General features: G+C 58.3%; 2 protein-coding genes and 1 long non-coding RNA gene across 6 annotated transcripts; 1 reads left to right on the top strand and 2 right to left on the bottom strand.

Annotated features, from left to right (window-relative positions):
- Positions 1–3,782: 3,782 nt before the first annotated feature.
- On the bottom strand, positions 3,783–11,170 carry CHRND (cholinergic receptor nicotinic delta subunit). 4 transcript variants are annotated; one of them, XM_027516477.1, is made up of 12 exons: positions 10,991–11,170; positions 10,637–10,775; positions 10,150–10,194; positions 9,517–9,626; positions 9,264–9,419; positions 8,989–9,098; positions 8,026–8,226; positions 6,842–6,953; positions 6,638–6,752; positions 5,390–5,594; positions 5,182–5,300; positions 3,783–4,253 (listed from the first exon to the last, which is right to left on the bottom strand). In XM_027516477.1, the coding sequence occupies exons 4-12, from the start codon at positions 9,549–9,551 to the stop codon at positions 4,071–4,073; spliced, it is 1,236 nt and encodes a 411-aa protein (XP_027372278.1). In that variant the 5' UTR covers positions 9,552–9,626; positions 10,150–10,194; positions 10,637–10,775; positions 10,991–11,170; the 3' UTR covers positions 3,783–4,070. The 4 variants fall into 4 exon arrangements, with proteins under 4 accessions (XP_027372278.1, XP_027372250.1, XP_027372260.1 ...); XM_027516449.1 differs by having other exon boundaries at positions 10,637–10,779; positions 10,991–11,119; XM_027516459.1 differs by having other exon boundaries at positions 9,549–9,626; positions 10,991–11,097.
- On the top strand, positions 6,675–7,611 carry LOC113876819. Its single transcript, XR_003506585.1, has 2 exons — positions 6,675–6,764; positions 7,103–7,611. It is a non-coding gene; the product is annotated as an uncharacterized LOC113876819 (long non-coding RNA).
- A 412-nt stretch (positions 11,171–11,582) lies between the features above and the next one.
- On the bottom strand, positions 11,583–16,879 carry PRSS56 (serine protease 56). Its single transcript, XM_027524150.1, has 13 exons — positions 16,777–16,879; positions 16,055–16,165; positions 15,372–15,425; positions 15,049–15,238; positions 14,691–14,790; positions 14,444–14,603; positions 14,072–14,214; positions 13,660–13,822; positions 13,290–13,466; positions 13,038–13,202; positions 12,890–12,958; positions 12,418–12,530; positions 11,583–12,047 (listed from the first exon to the last, which is right to left on the bottom strand). Exons 1-13 carry the CDS (start codon positions 16,877–16,879, stop codon positions 11,757–11,759), a joined length of 1,839 nt encoding a protein of 612 aa, XP_027379951.1. The 3' UTR covers positions 11,583–11,756.
- Positions 16,880–24,552: the final 7,673 nt, after the last annotated feature.

Below are 24,552 nucleotides of genomic sequence, written 5' to 3'. Positions count from 1 at the left end.
CAGTGCAGGAGACTTGGGTTCAATCCCTGGGTCAGGAAGATCCCTTGGAGAAGGAAATGGCAACCCACTCCAGTATTCTTACCTTGGAAATCTCATGGACAGAGGATCTTGGCGGGCCACAGTCCATGGTGTTGCAAATAAGCAGACATAACTTAGAGATTAAACAACAACAGCTTCAGTTCAGTCGCTCAGTCGTGTCCGACTCTTTGCGACCCCATGGGCTGCAGCATGCCAGGCCTCCCTGTCTATCATCAACTCCCGGAGTTTACTCAAACTCATGTCCATTGAGTCGGTGATGCCATCTAGCCATCTCCTCCTCTGTCGTCCCCTTCTCCTCCTGCCTTCAATCTTTCCCAGGATCAGGGAACAACAGCTTGGAACCCATTAAGAGAAAGCCTCTTGTAGTCCTCACTCGCTGTCTAACAACTCTGCCACCTACTCCTCCAGAGGCCTGAAATGCAAAATGTTCATTTTCCAGGCTCCTTTGCAGGTGGGGCAGCCATGTGATGACCTCTTGACCAATGGGGTGTCTGCTGAAGTCAGCTGAGCGGTTTCAGCTTTTTCTTCCTGTTAAAAGGGTCAGAAAAGGCTGACCCCTTTCCTGCCTTGAAGATGATGTGAAATATGGAGCTGTGGCAGTCAAGGTGCTACCTGAGGCTTCAGGCTGGAGGACAAAATCAGCACGTGAAGGAGAGAGGGCTGGGCAGAGAGCACAGAGCCGGGTCCATCATAGCTTTGTGGGGCAGCTGAGATGGGGAAGCAGCTGCTGTCTCAAGATTCTTCCCATATGAGAAAGAGGAAACCTTGATGTTTAAACCATGAGTCTTGGGGATTTTCTGTTCCGGCACAGGCCGGCACATTTTCCTGATGGATTTATCGCCCTTTGAGAGAGGGGTGGGTAGCTGTGCTGGCCTGGGGAAAGTGCGTAGGGACTCCCTCTGGCTTCATGGGAAGCTGGTCTCCTATGGGTGCCACTTCCTGGGGAGGGAAGGAGATGGGGTTCCATGTCACCTGGAGGGTAAACCAGTCCTGACAGCACCCTGGGGCTGGAGTACTGGGCGAGTGGGTGTTGTTGGGGGACCCACTGTGACCCTGGGAACCTGCTCAAGAGGCATCCTTAGTCGGGAGGGGCATTTGAGGGTTGTGGCTCAGCTGGTAAAGAATCCGCCTGCAATGTGGGAGACCTGGGTTCGATCCCTGGGTTGGGAAGGCAACCCACTCCAGTACTCTGGCCTGGAGAATTCACATATTATATAGTCCATGGGGTCGCAAAGAGTCGGACATGACTGAACGACTTTCACTTAACTTCTCCTCTAGAAGGTTATAGCCAGGCATCTGAGCAGGCTTGACACACTGAAGCCTTGCTATTGGATTGTGTAAGACTTGCTGCAAACAGAGCCACCATGTGGCAAAGAGAAGCAACAACAGTGGTCGAGGGATCTGGTTTCAGCCTTTCCACCCTCACACATCTCTGCGTGGGCTTCCCAGGTGGCTCAGTGGTAAAGCATTGCCTGCAATGCAAGAGACGCCAGAGACGGGTTCGGTCCCTAGGTTGGGAAGATCCTCTGGACTGGCAACTCACTCCAGTATTCTTGCCTGGAGAATTACCATGGACAGAGGAGCCTGGAGGGCTGCAGTCCATCAGGTCACAGAGGCAGACATGATTGAGCACACATACACTACTTAAGCATCTCTCTGAGTGAGACAGAGACCCTTCCCGAGTTGGTGGCCAACTCCAGGGAAGACCCAGACTCCCTGCTCATCTGAAAGGTGTAAGTCTAAGCTAGTTTTCCTATTGAGAGGGGGAAAAAAACTAAAGATGTGTACCTTGAATTTTTGGAAGGTTCGTATTGGACAGCAGAAGTAAGTAGGGTCAGTTTTGATTTAAAATGATTTCTCTTCTTTTCAGTTCCATGGAAAGATTAAACATCTTTCCTTCTATATACCTGAGCTCATGAGGTCACTGATTCCCTCTCAGCTGTGGGCTCAGCTGTGAGTCTCAAGCCTGCACATCAAGGAGGTGAAGAATCAGGTTTTCCAACCTGCCTCAGTCCCCTCTCAGTCACCACGCCAGGCCTGGATGTAGAAGGCCCCTGTGAGCTCCCAGGGGCCCGTTCTCAGTGACTGAGGCCCACAAATGAGGAATGAGATAAATAGCCACCGCTTAAATTTGCAGGACACATGTAACATGACTCCTACTAGCAAATTTGATCTTCAGAACACCTCATGAGCCAGACTTAAGACACACTTTGCAGATAAGAAATCTGCAGCTGAGAGGTGAGGGGTGGTTGGCCCAAGGTCACACTGCTAGCGTAATGAACAACCCCCAAACGTTGTCTCTCGACACTACAGACGTTTACTGTCTCACACAGTTTCTGAGGGTCAGGAATCCAGGAGCAGTTGAGTGGGTGGTTCTGGCTCAGAGACTTTCGGGTTCATCTGAAGGCTCCACTGTGACCGAAGAGGCCCCCTCGGCCAGAGGATCCACTTCCGAGTCACTCACAAGGCTGTTGGCTGGAGGCCTCAGTTCCTTGCCACGTGGACCTCTCCACGGGGCTGCTCATCATGCCAGCCGTCTTCCCCAAAGTCAGAGAGCTAGCTGACCATGAGTGAGGGTGTAAGAGCAAGCAAGCGAGAATGTGCTGTGATGTCTTTCACTATGTACCCTCAGAAGTGACACCCTATCACTTCTGCCTCAGTCTACGGGTCGCAGAGACCAATCTCAGCACCGTGCGGGAGGCGCCACACAAGGTGTGAGTACTAGGAGGTGGGGGTCCCCGGGCCACCCTGGAGGTAGGTGACCACACAGAACCACATCCTCAAAGAATTTGGCCCTTGGGATAGGATTGGTGGGGGCTTCCTTTGGGGTAGAGTTGTCAGATTTAGTCAGATGTAGCAAAATAAAATACAGTGTTCCTAGTTAAATTTGAATTTCAGGTAGACAATGAATCATCTTTTTTTTTTAGTATATGTACGTCCCAAGTCTTACCTTGACAACCCTACTTTGGGAGGAGGAATAAGCCCCCGTCCCTGGGGCGATAGCTGAGTCCCGAGGCTTTCAGATGGTGTGTCTGACCTGAGCTGGACAGGCTGACCTCCGGCTTCTGTGGATGCTGAACCTGACCTTTCCACCCCCACCCTCAGCTTCCCAGAGGGACCCAGAGAGAGTGGCGGAGGCTTAAAAGCCTGGGGAAGGCCATTCTGCAGTCCTGAGGCTCCCGAGCCTGCCAAGAAACTCCTTCCTTAGAAGACCTGGAAACAGAAGCAGCCCCAAACTCGGCTCCAGGTGGGGCCTCAGATGCCCAAGGCTTAGGGGTTGGCAAGGGGGGTGCTGGAGGAGCAGGGGAGGAAAGGTCCAGGATCCCACCTGCTCCACCCCCCACCAGGGGGAGGGGGAGGCTAGAAGATGCCTCTGTCTCTCTGACCCCTCACAGAATGGTCCAATAGGCCGGCTCCAGTGCAAACTTCCTGGTCCCTAAGCCAGCCCACTGCGGGCATATGTGCTAAGTTGCTCAGTCCTGTCTGACTGTTTGCAACCCTATGGACTGTAGCCTGCCAGGCTCCCCTGTCCATGGGGATTTTCTAGGCAAGAATCCTGGAGTAGGCTGCCATGCCCTTTTCCAGAGGATCTTCCCAGCCCAGGGATTAACTCACGCCTCTTGCATCTCCTGCACTGGCAGGCTGGTTCTTAATCACTAGCGCCACCTGGGAAGCCCAAGCCAGCCCCCTGCCTCCCCACAAGTCACCTTGCCCCACCCCCAGCCAATGTCCACGCTCAGACCTTCTGCAGGGGGTCCTGGTTTTATTTGCAAAAGAACCACCGTTGAGACATGGGCTCCCCTCTAATCCTGGACCTCAGCTGTCTCTGCCCCAGCCTTGCAAGGACCAACTGGGCTCGGGTCTCAGGGCCAAGATACAGCCACCCCAGGAAGAGCTGGTGGTCTCTCAGAGGCCCCTATCCACACAGCTACCCGCCCCACCCCGACCCCCTGCAGGCCCATCCCTTTCAGGCCAACCCCCTCCCCGCTACGCCCAGAAACGGCCTTGGTTGCTGGGCTGGGCCAGGGGCTCTAGATGAAGCGCTTGTCCTTCTCGAGGTAGGAGAAGGGGTCCCCAGGGAAAGGCTGGGGCGGAGGCTGGTTGTAGGCGCCCTGCAGGAAGATCCAGGCTGTGCCCACCACCATGATGGGTGTCACCACGAACAGGCAGAGTCGGTCCACGGTGCGAGCAACCCGGTTCCAGCAGTCCTTCTCCTGGGGCCAAGGGTAAGAGATAGTGGGGTGAGAAGGGCCCCCAGACCACAGACTCCCACCCCAAGCTGGGGCCTGGTGACAGACGCACGGCCTTGGCATAGCTGTGGGGGCTACCTCTGGCTTGCAGCAGATGGGAGATGCTGGCGTGTCTGCAGCAAATACCCAGCTCCCTCCCCCTGCTCCCCAGCAACTGGCAGGGCTGGTTGTCCTATCTGTCCAGGAGACAGAGAGCAGGGCCATGGCCTCCCCCCAGCCACGCAGTGCTGCCACAAGCCTGTATGTGAACTGAAAAAAGTGCCCCTATCTCAAGAGAGAATTTTTACAGGTTGTATACACTAGGGGTAAAGAACCTGCCTACCAATGCAGGAGACCTAAGAGACCCGGGTTCGATCCTTGGGTCAGGAAGATCCCTTGGAGGAGGGCATGGCAGCCCACTCCAGTATTCTTGCCTGGAGAATCCTATGGACAGAGGAGACTGTGGAGGGCTACCGTCCATAGGATCACAGAGTCGGACATGACTGAAGTGACTTAGCACATACGCACACATACAATATTGAACAACCATATAAGGCAGCCTTTTAAGTGTCTGGCTTTGTCTGGAGTTTCAGGCTTGGAGTTGAGCAGGGACAGAAAGTGATTGGCAGCTAGGAGAAAGAAGGGACCTTAAGGGAGGTCCAGAGTATGGCCCCAACAGGGCAGAGCTATGCATTTGCATGTATACCTGAGTGTGTGCCTGGCCACACACACTGCTATGAGGTTATAAGCAGGGGCTCCCACTCCCTTACAGCCCTGGAATCTGCACTCACCATTCACTCCTTCATCTAAGTTGGCAGGTATCTCAGAGGGGAGCTGTGCCCCCTTAAGATAGGATATGCTTGATTAGTGCACTACTGGAACACCTGTACATGGCAACACCGTGGCTACTCACCTCATTGTAATTGTTCTGGTCCTTCATGTGGTTGACAATGAAGTTGGCCCCATCCACAGCTGGCTTCAGCTCACTGAAGAGCTCCTGCTGGGCCTGCTCCGAGCCTGCTGGAGGCCGGCCTGTGGACACCAGGCCAAAGGTGGGCATGAGGCCTGCCCTTACCCCACGTCCCACGGATGGGCCAAACTCCAAGCCACTGGAGACTCACGTGCCGTGGTGAGGCGCCGGGCCAGCCCATGCCGCTCTGATTGCTTCTCAAACATGAGGTCACTTCGGGACTTGAGCGAGAAGTACTCCTCTGCCTTGGAGATGTAGCCCAGGGAGCTGCTTCTCCGGATCAGGGTCCCGGGGCTGGGCCCGTCCTCTGCCGGACGGGACATGTGCAGGATCTCGGGAAGGGTCTCCAGGAAGAGCTGGGCAGGTCAGAGGGGCCATCATACAAAGTGGATCACCTTCACTCATCCAAATATCGGGGCTCCACTCCCGGCTGCCACAAGGTGTTCCCCAATCCATCATTTATCCCCCCGATCCCTAACTGATGGACACTTAGGTTGCTTCCAGTTCTCCCTTATTACTCAGCATAGAGAAGAACTCATTGGTTGAAAATGAATTCCGGGTGAAAAACAAAAAGTCAGAAAAATGCCCTGACTGCTGAGCTAAGACCAGAAAAGTTGCTAAACGACCCCCCTCAGCTGTCCCCAAACAACCAGGCAGCCCTGCAGAGGCCAAGAGGCAAGTACAGTACCCCTCCTGGGGACCCTGCCCCCACAGTTCTCACTGTGTTTTGAATCGAGGTATACCAATACACAATAGAATCAACAAACTGTCCTCGTATAGCCGGGAGAAATTCTTCAGAAGCATTTCGCTGTGTAAACACCTCTCAGATAAGAACGTATCTAAGATGTTCCCTCCTGCCTGTGTTGTGTGTGAGCTGCTCAGTCCTGTTTGACTCTTTGAGACCCTACGGGCTGTAACCCCCCAGGCTCCTCAGTCCATGGCATTCTCCAGGCAATAATACTGGAGTGGGTTGCCATGCCCTCCTCCAGGGGATCTTCCCGACCCAGGGATCGAACCTAGGTCTCCTGCACTGTGGGCACAGATTATTTATCTGAGCCACCAGAGAAGCTCCCCTCTTTCCTGCCTGGCCGCCATCAATTCCTACGCAGCCCCAGAGGGAATCACCACACCCTGACTTCTAGCACTAAAGACTGGTTTTGTCTGTCCTTGAACTTCACAGAAAGGAAATCTTGCAGTCTCTTTAAAGTCTGACTTCTGGGTAACATTCAGCCTGGGGCGAGTCGAGAAGCAGTGCATGTACGCATGCGCTCCACCGCCGCCGGGTACCACCCCCGGGTACCACCCCCGCGTGCCCGTGCGTGTGTACGCATGCGCCTCGCGCATTCCGCTGCAGAAAGGCACTGGACAATATTCCAACTTTTGGCTACTGAGCCCTCACCTTCTTCACCGGCTCAGACAGCACGTGGGTGCTGGGTGTGCGGAAGTGAATGTTGAGCACGATGACACAGATCACCACGACCATGGTCACCAGCACCATGCCAAAGAGCAGGAACCTGTAGGCGCAGGTACAGTCTGGAGCCCCTGCCCAGGGTGGGGAGTGGTAGGGTGGGGTAGGGGTGGGCGGTCGGGGAGGGCTGCTCACTTGCCGATGAGGGGGATGGCCATGGACGTGGCTGGCAGCCGCTTGGAGATGAGCAGCAGGAAGACAGACTGGGCCAGGAGCACCGAGATGGCCATGGATGTCTTCTCACCACCTGCGGGAGCCTGTCCTTAGCTATGACCTCTGGCCCGGAGCCTGGAGGGTCGCACGGTGACCCCTGCACTACTGTCCACAATGCCATGGTGCCCAGGGCTCAGGAGCTAGAGCGCTTGGGTTCCCATCCATCTTTCTCCTTATTGCTAGGTGACCTTGGACAAGCGGCCTAACCTCTCTGTGCCTCACATTCCTCAACTGTTAAATGTTGGGAGGATAAAGTGAGAGTATGTCTTAAATGCTCCGACTCTGCCTGGCAGTGGGTGAGAGCTCAAGGAACACTTGCCATCCTCGTCAGCCAATCGCCTGCCACTCAGCTCTCCTAGACCACAGATCTGCTGTGTCCTGCCCCGCGTAGAAGCCCCAGGATGTCCTCCCAGACCCCAGCCCAGCACCGCCCTGCCCTGCCCATCTGATCCCCTGAGAAGTGCTGGGCGTGGGCCTCATGGTCACAGACCCCTGGGCCCCCGCCCCACTGCCCCTTCTTCATCTGCAGTGTGCCTCACAGCCTGGCTCTGGTTCCCACCCCACCACCCCCAGGCTGTACTCCCAATCCTGTATTTTCCACCCTGTCTGCCAGGGTCAGGGCTGGATCATATTTGTCTCTGGCACTCACCATGCCCTGCTCATAATAAATGTTCTGGAGCCAAGTGACCACAGATGACATGTGACATGATACCTTCTAGAATCAGGTGAGTATAGATTGTATGCCCCCTGCCCTGGCTTCCTAGAGACCCTGTGATCCACCCATTGGCTCTGCAGCCAATCTCTCCCCAGCAGAGGGAGACTCTAGTGTTCTCCCTAGGGTCTTTGGGAAGCCCAGCATGAGAGGCAGAAGCGAGGTCCAAGAGGGATGGGACTCCCTGGGGCCTTGTCTGCTTAAGGGATGTCCCACAGGGACACAGAGCCCTTCCGCTGACAGGCCACGTGCTCTGCATGCAGGACCCTGGGCAGGGAACCCCAGGAGTGGTGACCGCCCCCCAGCCAAGTGGCTCCCGGGGAAATTGAGGGGCAGGGCTGGGGCGGCCAAGCTTAGGGGCCCTTGAAGAGGGGGTGCCGGGTGCTGGGCTCACAGTCGGCTGGCAGGTAGAAGACCAGGTTGATCATGAAAGAGATGAGCACACAGGGCACCAGGATGTTGATGACGTAGAAGAGCGGTTTGCGGCGGATAATGAGGTAGAAGGTGACGTCCTGGCGGTTAGGACTGTCCAGCGGCACACTGGGGTCCACGTTGACCCTGGCTGGCCGGTGCACTATCTCCCATTCCCCGTTCTCTGAGGGAGACATGTGGACGCCTTGGGGTCAGGCTGGGCAAGGTGGCCAAGGAGAGGCTTGGTGCAGGATGGGGGGCTAGCAGGGACTGAGCCGGCCCAGGGGCTTAGCCAGGCCTGTCTGCAGTGTCCTAAGGGGGATAGGGGTGGGGACACAGAGGAGGGGTCATGTTCTGTTTGTGGGTGTCTTTCCCTGGGGCTTGGGATGAACATTTCACGCTACAAGGGCAAAGTTTTCCTCTGGGATGGATTTTTTTTCTCCTTGGGAAAAATAAAAGCTGAGGCCATATGTGGTTCAAATAAGAGCCTTGGGGAATAACAAAGCAGTCAGAGGAATCACTACCCCTGCCATGATATACCAGCCTTGGGACGAGCTGGATGCGGGTCTCTTCTGACAGACAGGGGCAAGTGGTTGGGCCCCATAAAAGGTCTGAGCCTGGTCACAGATGGGGGCGGGCCGGCGTTGGGAGGGGGCGGCATACACACCAAGTGGAAGACACGCGGCACACACATCAGATGACAGCCAAAGCCCCAACCACCCCCTGGGCCCTCTGGGGATGGGAAAACTAAACCACCCCCTCATCCGTCGGCCAGATCGACCCCAGGGACCCTGTCCAGACTGGGAAGGGTCTGTGTCCACCTGCACGTCTGTGTACCGGTGTGACCATGTCCCCGTGTATGTACACACACGTGCAGCTCTGTGACTATATCTGTGGGCGGGTGTCCAGGGGAGCCTGGCCACCCAGGAGCTGCTGCTCCTGGCACCTGTGAAGCCCTCGGGATCGATGATGATCCACTCCACGGGGTAAGAGCGGCCATCTTCTTCAGCCTGCTTCAGGCTCAGGGTGATCTCCTTGGTCGTGTACTTGAGCGAACTGGGGAGGGCAGAGGGCAGAGGGCAGAGGGTGGGTCTCAGCCGCTGGCTGGGGCCATGGTGGGGATGGGGATGGGGCCTCTGCCTGGGCGGGGGGAGTGTTTGCCTCCCTCGGCCCCTGGCAGGGTGCCCTGGAGGGGAGGGGCGGTCAGAGAAGTGGGGGCACCTGAACTTGAGGGAGCAGTTCTGCCAGTCGAAGGGGAAGTAGGTGACAGAGATGGGGCAGGAAGAACGGAAGATGGCGGGTGGCAGCCAGTAGACGGAGCCCGAGGGGTAGATGAGCACGTTGCAGGAATAGGAGATCTGGAAGGAGCCGTCATTGCTGGGGGACACGGACAAGGGCCACAGTGAGTGCTGGCCAGGGTTGGGGAAGGTAGAGGTGGGAAGGCGGTGGGAGGCGAGGAGGGCTACGGCTCAACTTGTTCTCCAGCACAATCTCTGGGAGCCACACCATGTCAGCGGGCAGACGCAGGACGCTGATGTTCCCAAAGTCTTCTGCATCCCACTGCAGCCGGCTGTCTGTCCAGCCCTGGAAGCCCAAAAGGAATGTCAGCAGTGGGCTCTGCTGTTGTCTGGGGTCCCCCACTCCCCCCCTACACCCTGTGCCGACCACTTCCCTGGCCGGGGAGACTCGACAGGATCTGGGGCTGGGACAAAAGAGGTTGGGGGAGATGGGTACAGAGCGGGACTCAGGTCTGTCATGTACAGCTGTATAGGATGTGCACTGCACAACTAAGGGAGGACTGTTTCCATAGTGGACATAGGAGACCGACTGACAGGTAGCAGACAGTGTCTTCTAATAAAATCAAGCCTCTGTGACAGTGTTCCCTGAGATGAAGATCCTAATTCACCTAAGGCTCTATCTGGGCTGTGGTGGCAGTAGCTGGTGAGGGCAATTGGGTCTGGGGTTTCTTGGGAGGCAAGGGCCAGTCTGTCCTGGAGGACAGTGTCTGAAGCAAGCTGGGAATCCCCCAGCAGAAGCAAGCACAGGGGAATTTGGGCCCTGCATCCTCTCTCCCACCCGCTGGCTCTGTGTGGGGTGTTCTCCTTACCTGCTCGATCCACACATTCGTGGTGAGGGTCTCTTCGACTTCTTTCTGTAATCAAACAGGAAGCCGGTGCCCCAGAGGCCGGTACACGTTCCCCAGGTGCCTTCTCCCAGCTCCCACCCAGGGGGAGACCACGATGATGACCTGTCCCTAGCAGTCAGGAGTGGATGGACAGGCCAAAAAGCAGATAGGGCACATGGCCTCTTGAAAGTGTCATGTGGCACATGTCATAGGGCACATGCACCCTTGAAAGTGCAAAATGGGGTGGTGGTGGGGGGAGAACCCAGGACTGAAACTGGAGGGGAAGGGGCATCACCTGAGGTCTGCAGGCAGTACGGGGCATGGAGAGGGTCTGAGCACATTTCCAGGGGAGAGGACCTACTGGAGCTGGGGCTGGGGCCTTGACCTTCCTCCCCATGGCCATCCCAGCTGGACCTCCAGGAAGCTGTGGCTGCTGCCCTTCCCCCACCAGCCAGGAGGGGCCGCTCACCAGGGAGATGAGGTTGGAGAGGGTGAGAGCCAGGGAGATCTCCACGCTCTCTTTGTGCGCTGCGGGCCGCAGTTCCTTGTTGTAGGCCTTCTCCTCAAACAGGTGCCGGATCAGCCGCTCCTCCTCGTTCAAGCCCCAGCTGCCTGGGGAGGGTGGGGGACAGGGGCCCAGGGAGGACGCTGCCCTGAGGTCCTGCTGGGCATGCAGTGGGACCCCGGGGGGCGGCCCCTCCAGGGAAAAAAAGTGGCCATGGGAGTGGGGAGGTGAGCCTGATGCTGGGAGAGGGTGTCCCGGGCGAGGAGGGAGGAGATCATGCAATGGGGACACTTTGGGGAGGGTGATGGCCATTCTTACCACACACGACCAGGGCGGCCAGCAGCACTAGTGTTAACACAGACCCTTCCATCCTGTTCCTCTGACTGGGTCTTGGGTCTGTCCCTCCGGTCGGCAGGGCTGGGGAGTGTGGGTGAGTGCCAAAGGGACAGGTGCAGGGTGGGGGCGTGGGGGGGTGCAAAGGAAAGAGGCAGCCGGAAATGCAATCTGACACCTCTAGGCTCTGCGGCAGGGCAGAGAAACTGGGGCAGGTGATGAGGGGGTGGGGACAGGGACTGGCTGGCTGGGGCAGGAGCCGAGGGACATAAGGCAAAGGAACTCCCCACAGCTACGGGTGAGGGTCGGGGCTGGGCAGAGAGGCTGGAGGCTGGGGGCAGCGCTGGCAACCATGGACAGGGCAGCGGGGACAGGCAGGTGGGCTGCTGCCATTTCTTGGGAGGCAGACCGATATCCTGAGCTGGAGGGTTTGCAGCCTTCCTCCAGTGTCTTTGTGACCTCTATCAGCTGAATCTGGAGGCTGGGCCCTACCCCTTGAGCCCCAGTGTCCACCCACCCCAGTCCCACCCTAAAGAAGCTCTAAAGTGGTCTTTGTGGATCATAAATAATGTTTATTAAAGCAGCTGTGATTTTCTGGTGGTGCATCTGAGAACACATGGAGCCCTAACCCCCTGCCCCCACCCCACTCTGGCAGTGATGGTATGTCATCGTGCTCCTTGATCCCCTCCCAGGCCCTGGAGCAGTGTTTCTGATGAGGGTGGGGGGACACGGGGTGGAGTGGAGACCCGGCTCAGGGCCACCTGACTGGGGGCCCATGAGGGCTGAGTGGGTGGCGCCCCTTCCTCCCCAGCCCTCGGCCCTGCCTTGAACCCTTGCGGGCTCCCTCGGGCTCTGCCTCTGCCAGGGCTGCCAGGCGGAAGGCCTGCAGGGCCTGCAGCAGCAGCCTGGGAAGGCTTCGGGCCAGTGTGGTTGGCTCCAGACCCACCAGGCCACCGAAGACCACATGCCGGTCCCCCAAGCCTGCCCAAACCCAGGCTCGGAAGAGCCCAGTCAGTGTCTTGGAGCCCAGATCTGCCAGGATCTGCAGAGGAGGGAGGCAGACAGCTCAGGGGCCCACAACCCCACTCCTGGTCCCCCTCCTTCTTGCCCCAGAAACTCACAGGCAGAGCTACCCTGTCCCCAGATCCTCCCGCTAATCCAGCACACTTCCTGCTCACTTGGACACACCTACACTCCACTCCCACCTCCTCTCCACTCCTTCACACCCACCCAGCACCCAGCTCACATTCAGCTGCCCTCCCCATAGCCGTCCCTCCATCCATGGACACCCTCCCCCACCTCCACCCAGGCTGTTGGGGGAGGGTCCCTTCTGTTTCCCCTCCCCAGCATGGCTGGCCCAGGTTAGCCTTCCCAGGCCACTGTGAAGGAGTCTGGGAAGCCTGGGGACCCACCTCATTAAAGTCCATGGCCAGGCGCTCCGGGGGCACCTGCAAGATCCAGGCGTGGGTGCCCTGGAGGGTGGCCAGCTTCTGCCGCAAGGGCTCCAGCCCAGGGCAGGAGAGACCTCAGGAATAAGAGAGAGCTGACGCTAGTGTGGAGTCGGGGTGGTATTCCACCAGAACCTCGGGACACCTCCCAGTGGGCAGACCTCCACATGCTGGGATGGGGCAGCTGAAGTTGAGAGGGGTTAAATGGTAACACAAAGCCCAGCCTCTATGGACACTGGAGCGGGCCCAAAGTCACAAGTTCCGCCCCCCGCCCAAAGAATCATGCGTCCTGCTGCGAGGGAGGGCGAGAGCGGGTCTGACCGCTGCCAGATGGGGTGAAACTGCATCCCAGCACAGACAACCCCAAGAGTCCCCTCCTGGACTCGGCCTCCCTTGGCCGGCTCCCCTTGAGGCCGCCGGTAGGGGGCGTCATTACCATTCACTTCCCCGCGCCGCTCCGATCTCCGCTTAGAGAACCGAGCGCCAGCAGCCCGGGGAGGCGATCCTGGGGAGACGCAGGGTTAGGGGAACGGCGCGGCAGCGCTGGGGTGGGCCGGGGCCGGGCTGCGAAGGGCTTGGGGTACCTGAGTGCAGCCGCTGCTCGCGGGAGGGGTGCCTGGGAGGATCCCGAAGCGACGGAGCGGGGCGAGCCGGGGCTGGGGCCAGGCGCCGCACCCCCAGGCGAGGGCCGAACAGCTCCTGGGCCCCCCGCAGTAGCTCCAGGAGAGTGTGCGCCAGCGAGCGCAGCTCTGCGGGAGGAACGAGAGTCCGAGCGGCGGTCAGACGTGGGCCAGACCCTGGCTCCCCCTCGGCCCAGCCCCGGGAACCGGACTGACCACATCGCCGCCGGCGCTGCAGACACTGCTGGTGCGCCAGACGCGCACAGGCGCCCGCGGGCCCCAGGCATAGGTGGGCGTAGAAGGTGCAGAGTGGGGCGGCCTCTGTCTGCGGTTCCTCCGACGGGTCCCAAGCCAGAAGCTCCCTACAGCTGGGCTCGCGGCTGAAGGGGGCGGCTGCAGGGGGCGTCAGGGGTTAGCTTACCACCTTGCCCTCGCTTTAAGTCCTAGCCCCCCAAATCCCTCCCGGGAGGAAAATAGGCTTTCCCCACGCAGGAGCCTGGGGGCCGGTGGAATTGAAACGGGCTCGTCCCAGGGCAGTTATGGGGCACTCTGGGCAAGGGGTGGGGGTGGGGGGAAAGGTGCTCACCGCTCATCTGCTCCTGGAGCCAGTCCTTGAACACAGCCACACGGGTGTAGACCCCAGGCTTCCCTGGCTCCCCGCATCCGTCCCCCCAGGAGGTGACCCCGTACAGGACCTCCCTGGGGCGGGGGCCAGGCTCAGAACAGGTCAGGGGGCCTCCCGAGTCACCCTGCAAGGGCCAAGAGAGAGGCAAGAGAGAGGGCACTGTGTGGACCCACTTATCACCTCCCCTCACCCCAACGACACCCTTACAGGCAGCTCTGAGCTCTACTGGGGTTACCACTCTTGTACCCATTTTAGCGATGAGGACACAGAGGTGCAGAGAAGTTGAGTGACAGCCTAATTGTAGAAGGAAAGGAGGCGGTCCCGCCGCCGGGGAGTGGCCCACTACCACCCTCCGATCCGGCGGGTCTCATACCTGGCACGAATCGATGCCCCCGGCCAGGTAGCCCGCACAGAGCATGCTGCTGGGGCGTAGCCCTGGTCCCAGGGCCCTTCTGCAGGTGTCGGCGCTGAGCAAGGGCACACGGGCCTCCCTCACCGCCTCGGCCTCTGGCCCATCTACAGGGAAGCCGTGGAAGGGGCTCAGGCCTGGATGGCAGGGGTCCTGTTTTAGGGTTCCCCCTGCCCACCGCCCTCCTTGATTCTTCCCCACTTGGCGAGATGGGCATTATTTTGCAAAGACAGCATCAGAATCCTTCCACGCCAGCCTTCCCAAGCTCCATCACTCCAGACCCCCATTTCCCCCACGCCCCCGCGTGGCTCACCCAGGCCCTGTCCTGCCTAGTACCTTCGAAGAGGGCACCCCAGCCCGCGATGGCGCAAGGAGTGCCCGCGGGGGGTTCCTGGGGCTCCTGGGGCAGGCACACAGGGCGCGCCGCCCCCGTCGGGCTCACCGGGGTCCACAGCTGCACCAGGGCCAGGTCGTTGTGGAAGGTCCGAGGGTTAAACTGGGGAGGGGGTGGCGGCGCCGTGTAAACGAGGCGTGGCCTGGGGGTGCTGTTCCCAAGTCTGAGGGCCTGGGGCTGCCCTCTCACCTTCGGGTGGGCCACGATGCGGTTCACCTGCACCTCCTCCGCCGGTTCCCCCGGGGACCCCTCGGCCAGCGTCACCGTCCACAGAAGCTCGTTCGGGGCGCTGCAGCGCGAGACACGCAAGACAGGAATGCGAGAAGCTTCCCCCTGGAGACCCTGCCTCCGCCCACGGGTACCCCCCAACCCCCAGCTAGCCAGAGGCCGCGGACAGCGCGCCCCGGGAAGACTCCGAGGCGGGGAAAGAGACGGCCGCCGCCAGGGGGCAGCAGAGACCGGGCCTCGCGCGCGGCACCCCACCCCGACGACCCCGGACGAGTTGGAGCCCCGCGCTGGGGATCCCGGGGCCGGGGGCCCAACGTACCCCGCGAAGCAGTGCGCCGCCGTGAGCACCCAGGACGCGGCCACCAGGACGCCGCCGCACAGAGGCTGCCCGCCGAGCTGCAGCCTCACCAGCCAGGGCCAGGCCCCCGGCGGTGCCGCGCTGCCCCCCACAATGCGGCCGTGCGCCCGCGTCACGTTGACAGCGCCCGGGCGCCTCTCGCCACAAGACCCTGGAAAGGCCGAAGGGGCACAAGTCAGGAGGCACAAGTCCCGGTCTTCCTAATCATCGAGACCCCTCCAGGGTCCACCCTGCCCTCAGCCCTGCTCCCCTCCCCTCTATCCCACAAGCCTTTGCAAGCTCACCTGGCTCAGGTGAATCCTTCAGGAGGGGGGCTTGAGGCCTGGTTCGTCCAGGTGCTGCTGAGAAACACACCTCTGAGCCTCACGGCCACCCTTCCCCTCTTCTCCACTCCAGGCTCGGCCTGAGCCCTCTCTCCGCCTCAGGGAGCACCCCAAACCACCCCACCCTTACTTATCCTGCCCAGTAGTGTGTTTGTGTGTGTCTGTGTGTGTTAATCGCTCAGTTTCCGACTCCTTGCAACCGCATGGACTGTAGCCCACTAGGCTCCTCTGTCCATGGGATACTCCAGGCAAGAATACCGGAGTGGATTGCCATGCCCTCCTCCAGGGAATCTTCCCCACCCAGGGATCGAACCCAGGTCTCCCGCATTGCCAGCAGGTTCTTTGCCCTGTGAGCTACTAGGGAAGGGTCTATTTCAGCAGTCATAAACGGCTCACTGTTCACCAGATGAGCCCAGACTGTGCCAGCCCTCCTGTCTTTGCACCTGCTGTGTGCCCAAGCCTGGTGGGTGTGCCCTTTCACCTGGGGAGACCCTCCCCCACCTATTCTTGGTTGCAGCCTCACCCCGTCCGTGTGTGTCCCCAAGAGGGGGTGATTTCTGAAGGGAGGGATGGGGTGGACAGGAGAAGGGGCCCCGGGGTAGTTGGGGCAAGCTCACCAGGGCATGGGGTGGTGTGGTTGGCACAGCTCCGGCACTCATGCAGTCTGTGCTGAATCTCCATCACCACCCGATTCACTGCCCACTGGGCACTTCTCTGGGCAGCCTGCAACACCTTCGTCCCCTGGGCGGACAGAGCTGTGGGGGACACAAATCCATCACGCAGGGTTGGGGACGAGCCCCAGGCTCGTCCGCCTTGCCCCAGCCCTGAGCCCTGCCTTGGGAGACCCGGGAGGGAGGCAGGCTGGGCGGCCGGAGTCCTGGGAGGGAATGGCACCCAGCACTCAGAGCAGAGAGGATCGGATGCTCGGCCTGAGATAGCTTTGTGATTTCAACAGGGCTGGGCTGGAGTCCTTAAAAAAGGAGGGCCTTTCCTTAAAAACCTTGAAGGAAAAACAGGACCCCAAAGGTGCAGATATTACAGGACATGGACTTACGGACACAAAATGACCATGGTGGGTTGAGTTGCCCACCCTGGGGCCCAGATAGCCAAGGGGACGCTGCCCTGGGCCCCTTCCTCCCTGCTGGACCCAGAACCTTCTGGAAAGCACACCTTTTGGCCAGCTGCCCTCCCCCTCCCCCGCCTCGGTCTCCCCTTTCCTCTCCCACCTGTGTCTCATTTCTGGCCCCTTCTGCCAGTAGAGGTGGGTGACGGGGATGCAGAAGGGGCCAAAGGGCCCTGTGAGTGCAGATAGCAAGCTCAGGGGCCCCCTGCCTGAGACCACCCCTCTCTCCTTGGACCAGCTCACCTTGCAGGGTGCTGGGGGGCACGCGCACGTACAGCGGGTGCCCGTGGGCAGACTGTGGGTCTGGGAGAGGCTGCAGCAGCAGCAGCAGCGCAGCCAGCAGCATGGTGACCCTGTCCCCGGCGCTCCGTCCCCCTCGGGGTCCGCCCTCCAGGCGCTTATCCTCGGTGCCTGCCTCCTGGGCACTGAGTTCTCGGCCCTCACACCATCTGACTCCGTTCTCTCACTTCAAAATGACCCGCTTCCCTTGGCCCGTCCCTCACCTGGCCCTTTACTCCCAGGAGCCCACAGGGGGAAATGGGGCCTGGGGCTGGGGGGGTGGCACTATAGAGAGGACAGACTGCGGGAGGGGGGCCGGGGTCGGGGGAGGGAACAGGGTAGTGGGCTCACCTTTGAAGTCTCATCATCTGGGCTCTGAGCCCCCCCCTCCGTCTGTCAAAGGAGCCCTTGTTTCTGCGGCTCCATCAAAGGGGCCTGGACCGGCCAGAAGAGCTGACCGTTGGGCTGGGGGCCAGGCAGAGGGGCCTGGTGGGCAGGTCCCATCTCCAGGGTGCAGAAGAGGGGGTATTCCTATCCTCCTCTATTCCCTGAGGAGTTTACGGCTATGTTGGGGGGGTGTGTGTGTGCAGACACTCCTGGAGGGGAGGAGGCAGGGGGTGTCTGAGGGTCTTCTGCAGCCCCGCCCCCTGAGGAAGTGCCCAAGCTCCCAGCCTCTTTGCCCCTAATTGCTTGGCAGCGTCCCTCCCCAGTGTGGCCATTTCTAAAGATGATCAAAGCGCCCTAATTAGCGCAGTAATTGCCGCCCTGGGAGGAGCGGGGTGGGAAGAGACGGAGGCAGGCGGACGCTGCAGTGGCCCCGAGGGGAAGGCGGGAGATGAAAGTCCCCCCCACAGTGGCCCAGTTCAGGAAGGACAGGCCCCAGCAGCCTCTGCCGCTCTCCCAGACCCCCTGCCCTGTGCAGGGCCCGCTCGGGCTGCCCGGGCGGCATTGTTCTCAGTTGCTGTGACCCTGATCTGGCAGGAGAGTCTTCTGTGTCTCATGGGAAGGGCCACAAATGGGCAGCTCTCAGGGGTCCATGTCCCCTACCTGGGCATCGAGGAGCTGCCCTTCTACCCCACAGAATGTCCTGGGACCCAAAAAACCGTCCTGGTGCCCCCATTCATTCTGGTGACCCCAGGGAGCCTTTGGCCCGGCCTGGTGCTTTTTTCAGAGTAGATCTGTCATGACAACTGTTCATTAACATTGTCCTTTCTTCTCCACTTTTGCTCCTTCTGCATAGGTGAATGCAGCCTGATGGGAACCTGTCCCACCTTTGACAAGACAGAACCTCAGACCTGCAGAGATAGCCCAAGTCAGGGGTCCCATGGGGTTGATGGGTAAGAGGCAGAGAGGGGGCAGCTGGATCCAGCAGCTTCTCCAAGTTCCTCCTGTGCCACTGTGGGCAGCAGACAAGAAGCTTGATTTTTTTGTTTCTCCTTGAAATTCTCTTCCCTGGAAGGTTGCAATGCCCCATGAGTTTGGTTCTCCCCAGCCTCCCTGGGGCACTGATCACAATGAGGCTCCCAACCCCTGGAACTCCAGTCTGAGTCAGCTCAGCCCTGCCCCCGAGAGCCAGTCACCAGCATCTCTTCCCAAGTCTGCATTCGGTGACATCACTTCTGTATCTTGAAGTCAGCTCTGGTGGGAATCAGTGAATGCTAACGATCAGAGCTCTTTTTCCCAGGAGAGCCAATGATTTGGCACTTACTATCACACCACTGCATTGTTCGGTCGCTAAGTCATGTCCAACTCTCTTTGACCCCATGGACTGCAGCATGCCAGGCTCCTCTGTCTACCATTATCTCTGGGAATTTGTTCAAATTCTTGTCCATTCAGTTGGTTATGCTATCTAACCATCACATCCTCTGCCACCCCCTTCTCCTTTTGCCTTCCGTCTTTCCCAGCATCAGGGTCTTTTCCAAGCAGTCAGCTCTTCCTATCAGGTGGCTAAAGCATTGGAGCTTCAGCATTAGACCTTCCTGTGAATATTCAGGGCTGATTTCCTTTAGGACTGACTGGTTTGACCTCCTTGCAGTCCAAGGAACTCTCAAGAGTCTTCTATGGCACCACATTTCGAAAGCATCAATTGTTTGGTGCTCAGCCTTCTTTATGGTCCAACTCACACATCTGTGCCTGACTATTGGACACTGCACACCTTTTTCCCCTGATTACCATCACATCTCATAAAAATAATACCTCTGATTCAGGAATGCCATGAAAATACTGAGTCTATTTACTGTCCACACCTCCCTTTAGGGTAAGATCCCCACCACTGCCAAAGAAAAATTAGGGAGCTCACAGCATGGACTGCAAGTCCGCTCAGACCCCAGCTCACCCTCCTCTGGCTCCTCTGCCACTCCTGTTCCCGTGGCTGGATCACAAGCCCTCCCCTCTCCTGTGCCTTGACACCACCCCAAGTCCAGGTCAACTTCATTCACTTCCACAGGTCACCTCCTGAGAACTTATGTCTACATCCACATCTCATGAAATGATTCTATTATCGGCGATGGGTGCATGCGTTCCTTACCTGCTTCTCCTGTTGGACCATGATGGAGAGGACTTCCGGCCACTGTTCCAGCAGGTCCTCTCATCTCTGTCACCTCACCCTTTCATAGCTTCTTCAGAGCAGTGACTTCTCTGTTGCCAGCTGTCCAGTGGGATTCTACTTGTTTAAGGGGCTCAGTCTCCATCTTCTAGAGTGGACAGCTCCCTCCTCTCCCCACCCCACTGCAGGGCTCACTGCTGCACTCTTGCTAGAATCCACTCCCCCCCGGGCCCCTCCTCTGAGTGGACTGGATAAAAGGACAAGGGAGAAGGGCCTTTGGGATGGCAGTGTTGGTGGACAGAGTGTCTTCCCTCACAGCTCTAGCCAGGTAGGAAGAGGAGTGGAATTCCTAAAGGAATCAAGGAAACCCTTGCTCCGGAATCAGGGAGCTGGGAGAGGGAGAGACTGGCATTCCAGTGCCCAGTGGAGGTCACCTCAACCAGAGGACTCGCTGACTGGCTGAGGCCTCTGGAAGTGCTGAGTGGGGAGGGGCCTACATCCCCCCACCTCTGTGATGGCTGGTCCCTAAGCATTTACAGAGGGCCTTCCACGTGTGTCCACAGGCCTAGAAGTTGGCACCCAGTGCGAATGAGACTGGTGGCTTTTGGAGAAAAAAGGCAGCACAGTTAAGATGCTGCCAGCCCTATGTTGCCATAACGCATGTCTGGCAGGCAGGACAAGCTCCATAAGGTGCTGGGGTCCCCATGCAAAATGAAAACACAGGGCCCCTTGTTCAACAGTTGTTAAGAGTTTCAAGATCATGATACGCTGAATATTAAACCAAGTGTGGGGCCTTGCAGAGCAAGGGCCCTGTGCCCAGGGGAGTCACCCTAAGAGAAACCTCTGTCCGCTGGCAGGTTGGGCCCCTGGCACTTCTCGTTTTCAGTGAAAAGGAGCTACAGCAGCCTTAGGGCCTTGACTCTGGTTCTAGGGCTCCCTGGCCCAGGTGAATCAGAAGCAAGGGCCTTGTCTTTCTGCTGATGCTGACACTGAATCTGGGCTTCCCAGATGGCTCAATGGTAACGAATCTTCTTGCAATACAGGGAATGGGGGAGATGTGGGTTTGATCCCTGGGTCGGGAAGAGCCGCTGGAGAAGGGAATGGTTACCCACTCCAGTACTTTTGTCTGAGAGGAAGCTGGTGGGTTACAGTCCATGGGGTCACAAAGAGTCAGATTCGATTGAGTTACTGAAGACACACACACACACCCCAACACTGAATAATGAAGCAGGAGGGGAGACCCCTACTCACCGTCCCACTACCCCACAAGAGCTCCTGGAGCTCCACCTACACTCGGGAAAGGGAGAAGTGAAAGTCGCTCAGTCATGTCCGACTCCTCGTGACCCCATGGACTATACAGTCCATGGAATTCTCCAGGCCAGAATACTAAAGTGGGTAGCCTTTCCCTTCTCCAGGGGATCTTCCCAACCCAGGGATTGAACAGTCTCCCGCATTGCAGGTGGACTCTACCAGCTGAGCCATGAGGGAAGCCCACAGGAGAGGGAGAGGCGCTTTAATCAAGTGAGAGCCTGGAGTCTCCATGGACGACACCCAGGAGAAGGCTCTAACATGGAAGGTGGAGAAGGGCTCAGAATCTGGCTGGATGTTGGGATGAGAGCTGCTTCCTGCAGTGACAAAAGGGTCTCTGTCCGGCACAGTCTCGGGCAAGCCCGAAAAACTTAAATTGATTTAAATCTACATACTGCTGTGTCGCAGTACCCCCGTAAGCTGGTGGGAGCCACCTGCGGTTGTGAGCTCGGTTCTTTGATGTCTGTCTGCTACCAGGAGGAGGGCTTTCTGCCTCATCCCCATGGTGTCCCCAGCACCTAGATCGGAGCCTGACACTCTGTATTTGCTAAACAGGTGAAGACATGAGGGCTGGCCCATCTTCTGGCTCCAGGGACTGGCACATCAGCTTCAATCTGTCTGAAGCCGTCCAGGATCTCTAGGTTCCCCAGCCCCTGTGGGCTCTTCCCCATCAGCTGCCTTTCATTGCAGCTGGGTGGGGCCTGGTCTGCTGCCCCCTCTCACCTGGGCCCACATTCACTCTGCCTGGTCTGTCCTCTGCTCTGGAGTGCGGGTCTCCCTTGGAGTGCAGGTCAGTGGAGCAAGGCAGGGTTGGGGGTCGGTGGGAACCATCACGTCCCATGGTTATTTCTGAACCAGCAGGTGGCAGAGCTGGGGTCTCCACCTCACCTCCTGCTCCCCTGTCCTTCCTTTTTCCCTCCTGGTTTTTCTGGGGCTGGGGGCAGGATCTTTGTCCAGGGTGCGAGATGAGGAGGGGCTGTTAGTGACACCTGCGGCCCCTGCTTTCCCAGCCTCCCTTCCAGGCCCCAGGCTCCTGCCTGCGAGGTGAGCTGGCCTTGTCTGCTGACCCTCCTGCCATGGGTGCCCTCTGAGGCCACAGTGGCTTCACCTCACCCCTCCTGCAGGTAGGAGCGAAGTCTGAGAGAAGGAGAGAACCTTGGACCTTTTAGTCAATACCTCAGGAAAGCCCCAGCAGGCTCGGGTCAGGAGGCCCCTGTGGACTCTGGTGACCTGGGCCAGCCCTGCAGCCTCCCTGCTGGCACTGGGCCCTCTCTTGTTTTCAGAGGAGGATGGGAGGGGGACCGTGGGCCTTTGGAAATGGTGAGGAGGGACCTAGGCACTTGCCACCCTGGACGGAACTGCCTCTCCAGGTCACTACACTTGTCCTCTGGGGGAGGACCTTTCCCACCTCCCCCATCAGGCCCCTCCAGGCCATGGATGTGCTTGCCCCCCCTCACCCCAAATCACCCTGACCTTCTGGTCTTGCCAGAGGTGGACAAAAGGGCAGCTGGGTTGGGGGAGGGGTGACTAACCCACAGCTGACCAGGCCACCTTTGAGGGCAGTGTCCCAGGACCTGAGGGTAGGACCCACAGCTATGCCGGCTTCTCGGGCCAAACATGGCCAGCTGGACACAGAAGCACCCACGAGCCGGCTGCTGACATATTGAAATATGAGGAGAGGGGGACTCAGGCTGTTCTTCGGATGACAGGCTGCTCTGGCCGTGATTCAGAGCTCAGGCCTGGGGGTTCTGACTGTACCTCTGGGTGATTTGGGGTGAGTCACTTCCTGTTGAGGGTTGGATTGTGTTCCCCAGAAGATATGTTGTCCTAACCCCCAGAACCTCAGAATGTGACCTGATTTGGAAACAGAGTTTTTGCAAACGTAAAAAAACTTGAGAATGTCATACTGGAGAAGGGTGGGCCCTTCATCCACTGCGCTCAGTTGCTTCACTCTTTTCGATTCCAAGGACTGTAACCTGCCAGGATCCTATCAATCCATGGGATTCTCCAGGCAAGACTATTGGAGTGGGTTGTCATGCCCTCCTCCGGGGGATCTTCCCAACCCAGGGATCCAACCTGGATCTCCTGTGTCTCCTGCACTGCAGGCAGATTCTTTACTGCCTAGACAATGGGGAAGCCCCTGTGTCCTTGCAAAAGAGAACAGATACACAGGGAGAAGCTAGTGTGACAATGGAGGCAGACACTGGAGTAGCGACAAGCCAAGGACTTCTGGCCACACGGGAAATAAGAGAGAGTCATGGGACAGAGCCTCCCAAATAGCCTTTGAAAGAGCATGACCTTGCCAGCACCGTGATTCTCTTGGCCTCTAGCCTCCAGAACTGTGAGAGAATAAATTTCTGCCCAGTGTGTGATCATTTGTGATGGCAGCCCAGGGAACCATACACTTCCTGTTTCTCAGCCAGTCTGGGAAATGGGATAATATCACCCATCTTGCTGGGAGGTGTGAAGGACACCCACTGGGCTTCCAGCAAAGAGCTGGCAGGGATTGTCATCATTGCTGTAGATCAGCGCTCTGTACATGCTGGGAATCCATAAGATGCTGTCTCCTGGCACAAACATGATGAGAATAGCGAGGGCCCGATCCTGGAAGGCACCAAGGGAGATGCTGGCGCCTCGAGAATGGAAGAGAAAGGGACCTGGGGCAGCAGTGTGGAGTGGGGGAGGGGCCCCCCAGGTCCTGTGTGGCCTGATGCACAGAAGGTGTCTGAGTATTGCGGGTTCCCCTTGCCCTGAGGGCCCTCCCCCAGGCATGGCCTGTCTTCTTCAGCTTGTCAGCTTTAGTTGTTGCTCTGATTTTTCCCGCCCTTTGGGCTGTACCTGACTACTCTTTTTTTGCCTTTGGCCACACTGCGAGGCTTGCAAGATCTCAGTTTCCAGACCAGGGATTGAACGTGGGCCATGGCAATGAAAGCCTGGTATCCTAGCCACTAGGCCACTCTTGAGAGTCTCTCAGACTACAAGGAGATTAAACTGCTCAATCCTAAAGGAAATCAACCCTGAATATTCATTGGAAGGACTGATGCTGAAGCTGAAGCTCCAATACTTTAGCCACAGGTGGGAAGAACTGATTCATTGGAAAAGACCCTGATGCTGGCAAAGATTAAAGGCAGGAGGAGAAGGGGATGACAGAGGATGAGATGGTTGGATGGCATCACCGACTCGATGGACATGGGTTTGAGCAAGCTCCAGGAGATGGTGAAGGACAGGGAAGCCTGGTAGTGCTGCAGTCCATGGGGTCACGAAGAGTCAGACACGACTGAGCGACTGAACAGTAACAACAGCAACAAGGCCACCAAGGAACTCCTAGGCTGAACTTGACTTTAAAAGGGAGAGGCAAGAGTGCTGCTTGGGGCTGGGGGCAGGGTGTCGAGTCAGGGGCCCCCACATCGACACCCTGTCCTCCTGCAGGCTCCATGGGTGTTTAAGAATGGACAGGTACTGGACCTGCACGAAGGACTCTCTGTGGTTGGCGAGACCCCTGGCTTCTGACTGGGTATGTTCATCAGGGGTCACAGGCATGGAAGCACGCAGACCATGCCCTTCATGCCCCCAATTCAGAACCCAACCTTTTGTGTACATCCCATAAACCGTTCAGTCATCATCCTCCTCCACTCAACCCTTTCCTTTTAAAACAGCTGGGAGGAGAAGGGGGTCATCCCCACCCCTTCCCCTCCCCCAGGCTCATTCTGGCCTTCTCCAGCAGGGTCAGCCCCCTACCCTCATCACTGGTATCCTGCGGGGACGGGAGGAGGGTCACAATGCTTTTCCACTGTAACCACAGACTCCAACTTTTTTGTCTTCATTTAGTGAGAAATGTTGGAGAGTTACGGGGAATTTTGCAAAAAAAAATAGCAGGAAAACATAAG

This window comes from Bos indicus x Bos taurus, chromosome 2 (genome assembly GCF_003369695.1).
Source record: "Bos indicus x Bos taurus breed Angus x Brahman F1 hybrid chromosome 2, Bos_hybrid_MaternalHap_v2.0, whole genome shotgun sequence".
In the NCBI taxonomy this organism is placed as follows: Eukaryota; Metazoa; Chordata; class Mammalia; order Artiodactyla; family Bovidae; genus Bos; species Bos indicus x Bos taurus.
Note: the sequence above shows the minus strand (reverse complement) of the source record. Positions and strands in the feature narration are given on the sequence as shown.

Coding starts and splice junctions, on each gene's coding strand:
- CHRND (XM_027516449.1), bottom strand. CDS start 11,042: ATGGAAGGGTCTGTGTTAACACTAGTGCTGCTGGCCGCCCTGGTCGTG. Junction 5,595..6,637: donor TGTCTGAGCCGGTGAAGAAG/GTGAGGGCTCAG, acceptor TGACCTGCCCAG/CTCTTCCTGGAGACCCTTCC. Junction 5,301..5,389: donor CCGGCGCCTCACCACGGCAC/GTGAGTCTCCAG, acceptor TGGTGTCCACAG/GCCGGCCTCCAGCAGGCTCG.
- PRSS56 (XM_027524150.1), bottom strand. CDS start 16,879: ATGCTGCTGGCTGCGCTGCTGCTGCTGCTGCAGCCTCTCCCAGACCCA. Junction 15,239..15,371: donor GAAGGATTCACCTGAGCCAG/GTGAGCTTGCAA, acceptor CGGCCTTTCCAG/GGTCTTGTGGCGAGAGGCGC. Junction 12,531..12,889: donor GCGGCGCGGGGAAGTGAATG/GTAATGACGCCC, acceptor CTTATTCCTGAG/GTCTCTCCTGCCCTGGGCTG.